At 42.0% G+C, this 5,134-nt stretch overlaps 1 protein-coding gene across 1 annotated transcript; it reads left to right on the top strand.

Moving 5' to 3' along the window:
- Window positions 1-325: 325 nt before the first annotated feature.
- On the top strand, window positions 326-1,141 carry LOC147626309 (cytochrome P450 71AU50-like). Its single transcript, XM_086816784.1, has one exon. It carries the CDS (start codon window positions 326-328, stop codon window positions 1,139-1,141), a length of 816 nt encoding a protein of 271 aa, XP_086672910.1.
- The last annotated feature ends 3,993 nt before the right edge of the window (window positions 1,142-5,134 follow it).

Genomic DNA, 5,134 nt, shown 5'->3' with positions numbered 1-5,134 from the left:
GGAAGTCCTTAGCAGGTTGCAAATTTCAACCTTGTGGGTATTCTTTTCAAAGTGGGACTATCCATAGGTTGCAAATTTCAACCTTGTGGGCGTTCTTTTCAAAGTGGGACTATCCATTAGTCCCTGGGTGAGTGATAGTGGCCTATAATTTTGAAGTCCAAGGCAAGGATGCAAATTTCAACCCTTCAGAGTTGGGCGCTTATCTAAAAGTCCGTGTTGCACATGTAAAACATTACCCTTTGAAAAATGCTCAATTTACTCGCTGATCTTTGATATAAGGCGGTAGAGAGGTGTTTGTATGTGTGTGAGTGATTCTAGGCAAGAAATGGAGCTGCTTCTGCAACCCGGTGGGGGGGTGATTGTGGTAGCGTTGGTAGGGTTGTGGTTAGCTTACCTCTGTGCGAGAAGCTGGAGGCTACCGCCAGGGCCCTTGGCTTTGCCGGTGGTGGGGAATCTGCTGCATTTGTTTGGGCACCTCCCACACAGAACTCTTGCAAAGCTAAGCGAGAGGTATGGCCCCATCTTCTACCTTCGCCTGGGATCCATGCATGCCGTGGTAGTTTCAAATGCGTCTCTGGCCAAAGAGTTTCTAGGCGCCAATGACAAGATCTGCGCAAGCCGCCCACCTTCTGAAGCCAACTGCCGCCTGGAGTTTGGTCGGAATGGGAGGATTGGCATGGCCCCATATGGCCCCCAGTGGAGACACGTCAGAAAGCTCTGCAGTCTCCAGCTCTTCACCAACAGAAGGGTCAAGGAATTTCAGCCCCTCCAGCAGCAAGAGATTAGTCTGCTAATCCAAAAGCTTAAACACAATCAAGCAAGAAACCCTGGTGCCGCCATTGACTTCACCCATACCATAGCCACGCTCACAGAGACTGTCGCGTCCCGCATGCTGCTGGGAAAAACGCTCTCCGAAGTCAGAGACATAGCCCTGGGCGTCAACATGAAAGAGACGGTGCACAAAGTGACGCAGCTCTTCCAAGTCCCCATGATAGGTGACTTCATACCTTACCTGGGTTTCCTAGATCGCCGGCTCAAACGATCATTGGACGCGGTGCATAAGGACCTGGACGTCCTCCTCGAGGGCCTGCTTCGTGACTGCGAGGATAGGCCTGGGAGGGTGCACGGACAGTCATGCTAGATATGGTTCTCAATAACCTCGACAAGGCAGACGCCAAAACTGTCATTACGGTAAAAGGGATCAAATTATTGCATTTCATTACATTTTATTGCTTTTGTTGTATTGAAATATTTGTTTGAAAAAATATTGCATTCATTACATTTTATTGTTTTGTTGTATTGAAATATTTGTTTGAAAAAATATTGCATTCATTATATTTTATTGTTTTGTTGTGTTGTCATTGTGAAATATTTGTTTTAACAACTAACAAAATAGTTATGCCATATCAAAACAAACTATTGGCATGCAATGGTAGCCTATTGTCATTTATTCTTTACGTTGAAATTGATCTCTGTGATGCATATTGGACATTCTTTTTGGTCTATATTGGACATTCTTTTTGGTCTATATCTAGTAAGCATAACAATAAGTTAGACACAATACAAATATTGTATTTTAAACATGTCTTCCATTAATATAATTTCTACCATGTTAATGTAATGATTGTGTTAAAGCACAGAGAATGGAAGATGGCTTTACCACGATAGTACGATATACTAGATATGTTAATATCCAACTGAGGTTTACAATGGCCTTCTTGAGTGTCACATTCCCAAGAGTTCATAGTGATATTTCAATCGTCAAGGAGGTCGATTTCATTGATTGTCATGAATTTGTTTCATCTTGGCCTCTCATCATACTAGTCTAATCATATGTCATTCCAATCATTGTTGTCGACGTTGTTTAGAACAAGGTTTTCTTGGCCTAGCTATTTTGACACCAAGATAAGTAAGCATGTTAGTTTTGCATTGATTCCTTGAATACTTGGGTACCTTTGAGCCTAGTGCTCTATTTTCACCCGATTGCCTTGTTGGTGCAAAATTCTTAGGGGGGGACATGAGTTGCTTAACCTTACTGACAACAGCTCAACCTGCAATGGTTCTTGTCCTAGCTTTTGCAACCTTATTTAGGTTTCTTTGACCTTTGTGTTATGATGGAAATCCAAAATCTTCTATCAGATTATTGTGTAGAGGATTCGTTAATGGCTTCTGGAGCTTGGCTCTATAGAGGGGTGGGCACTCGGACTGCTTATTGTGGCCTTTCTTGCAAATGGGCATCCAACCTTGTGATATAATGTGAATAGGATTGGTTTGCATCATTGACCTACTCATCCGTTTGGTCGGGATAAGCTACCTCTTCAGTGATGAAAAACATCGATCCAAGCTACCTCTTCAGTGCCTTTATTCGGAGATGCAGGAGAACAATGCCTTGTGGACGGTAGGTAGGGTGAAGATCATATTCTATGATGCATGTGTAAGTATCGACCACCAAGCCCAAGGTTTGGATTGAACCTAAATCTTCTTTGGCCTTCTGGAGCTTTGGAAGGATTGACACATGGCTTGGAAGGCTGATGTAGACTTGAGAACTCTAGATAAAAATGAACTATGTCAAAAATCAGGGTTTTATGTCTCTGTAGTAGGCGTGTCAGTCGAATGATGCATTTTCAGAATGACACGTTTGTTTTTTTACTTTATAAGTGATTTACACGTTTCACTTCTTTTTAGTGCTTTTTTTAAGAGTTCTCCTATCTTTTGTTTATGTTCACCTTCTTAGTGCTCGGGTCTCAATGTATGCAGTCATGCCTAATGCATGACTCATGATGCGAACCACTATATGATTGAGGAGGGATGCATGAACAATATGCTTATGTGCTTTTGATGGGCAAAAGGCTTATCAACAGGATAGTAGAGAGTATAAGATTATTAGTTTTTCAAAGCATAATTGCATTATGTATGTGCATGGGGTAAAACAGTTGTGCTTAATGCATAGTGCTATGTAATGTTGCACTCCTATATGATAATGATGCATGGAACATGTGTGTGAGATAAAAACATGGTTTTGGGAATTTTTTGTGAGGCTCTTCCTATGGACTCTCCTTTACTACACCAACTAGCACTTAGATGTATTCACGTATTGACCATTTCCCTACACCTTCGATATAGGTGACACAATTGTCCCTTTCCTTACCTCTTCTAGTACAAGTGACTCTCATTAGCCAGATTAGCCATGGTGTAATGATGATGAGAGAATAAATAACTAGCTAGAAATATATATATACATGTACTATAGGTAGGGTTTTATATGCAAACACATTTTGGCCTGCAATACCCCACTTTTGACTCTTATTCCTCGAGCGCCTTTGGCAGACTTGTGACTTCATATAGTATTATTTCCAGGCACAATGTCATTGCCACCAAGTAAGCGATGTGAAAAAGGTCACGACGATGAGGATGACAAGGCTGAATTAAGGATTGAAATTCGAACACCTCATTTTCTTGGATTCCTCTTCCATCACCTTGGCCTTCATTTTCTACTAATGTGGTTGGTCTCCAAACTTGTTTGGTTGCAGCTTTGGCCGAGTCTGTGCTATTAGCCTTGGGCTTTGTGGGCAGCTGTTTGTGAAGGGAGGGCAGCTTTGGGTTTGGTACCAGACTTGTATAGCTCCTTTGAAGAATCCCTGCGCTTGAAGATTGGATGAAGAGGTCATATGCCGGTGTAATGGGTTCTTTTTGCTAGTCCTGTTGTTAAGTGGTCAACCTTGAATCTCAGCCTTACAATCATTCAAAGTGAGCCACAAGAATGCTTAGCAGGATTGTGGGACCCATTATGAGAGTTACTGTCATTTTCGCTGAGCCTTTGAAAATCTCCGTCTCTAACAGAATGGCTGGGGACAGTGAGTGTCATTTCTTCCTCTACGTTTCTCAACGTACATTCCTTCTATTGCAAATTTTCCCTCATGGTTTGCATTAACGCATACCACCGGGGGGGCTCCCTTTTTTTCCTCATAAGGGCAATGATGCAGTGTGCATGGAGTTGCATACATTGCTAAAACTCACATACCTTGGCTAAGCACTGTTGTACCGGTTGTACTAGAAGTGAGAGCTCTCCTATGGGTAAATAGATCTGTGTGGGGCTACTTCTCTATTATTCGAAGAGGTTGTAATTGGCCTCATGAGGAAACAAAAGGGGGGTTCCCTGGCCCCCTGTTGTCTTCCTTAACGCAGACCAAAGGGGGGGTGGGGAGCCCCTCCTTTTTGTTTTCCTGATGTCAAAGGTGTATACCTACCATATGCGCTTGGAAGCTTCAGTGTTCCGTGTTTGACTTTTTAAAAAAAATGGAGAGTCAGCTCAAACTTAGGTGATGAATATAGTGGAAAACGTTTGCGCTATTTGGTTTCACAGTTGTCCATGAATTACTTGCCTTCGCTTCTGGTTTAGTTAGCTAGGCATGTTTTCTCTAGTAGATGTCCTACGTGAAGGTTGGATCATTTTATGGGACATTCAAGCAAATTCTTGACATTGCATGCAATGTCAAGCAAATTCTTGACATTGCATGCAAGGACTAGACAAGGAGACTAGTCCTCATTGGAGGGAGTTGGATGGTGGGGCCAGGGTGTTCCATCATCCTTGCAAGGTGACCTTATTGCACTTCTTGAGTCAATTCACCAAATTGGGAAGTTCTATATGCATGAAGATCAAATATGTCACCTTGTTGGAACAATGCCACTTGCACTCCTTTGATTGGCAGGCATGGGCTGTGTCATGATGCCTGAATGATATATGGTATTTGGTAGGGGTAGCTTAAGATTAGGTAGCCTCTTTAAAGTTGTCAAATCTTTGGATATTTACATGCCAGCGAAATTTTCATGTTCTTTGGTAAAGTCAAACATGGGGCCACAAGTCATAGAGCTAGAGTTGCAATAGTAGTGAAAACGTTATTTTTGGTTTAGGAATATGTATATAGGAAGGTTAAGCCAAGTACTTTAAAGCTTTTCCAGTAAATTTCTTGATAGATCAAGACATTACAAGCTGCTTTGTTTTGATGGAGGAAGTACAATGTCTCGAACGATACAGAGGAAGGAAAAACAATATACCCTATACTCTTTAACGTAAAAAGAAATTTGATAAGTGAATCCGGTCATTGATACCCTTTTGAGAGAACAAAGGTGGGCG

The sequence above is a fragment of the Cibotium barometz genome, chromosome 22, assembly GCF_041138505.1.
Source record: "Cibotium barometz isolate CiBa-2024 chromosome 22, ASM4113850v1, whole genome shotgun sequence".
NCBI classification, from domain to species: domain Eukaryota; kingdom Viridiplantae; phylum Streptophyta; class Polypodiopsida; order Cyatheales; family Cibotiaceae; genus Cibotium; species Cibotium barometz.
Note: the sequence above shows the minus strand (reverse complement) of the source record. Positions and strands in the feature narration are given on the sequence as shown.

What these genes read in the sequence shown, in the direction of transcription:
- LOC147626309 (XM_086816784.1), top strand. Translation starts at nt 326, where the DNA reads ATGGAGCTGCTTCTGCAACCCGGTGGGGGGGTGATTGTGGTAGCGTTG.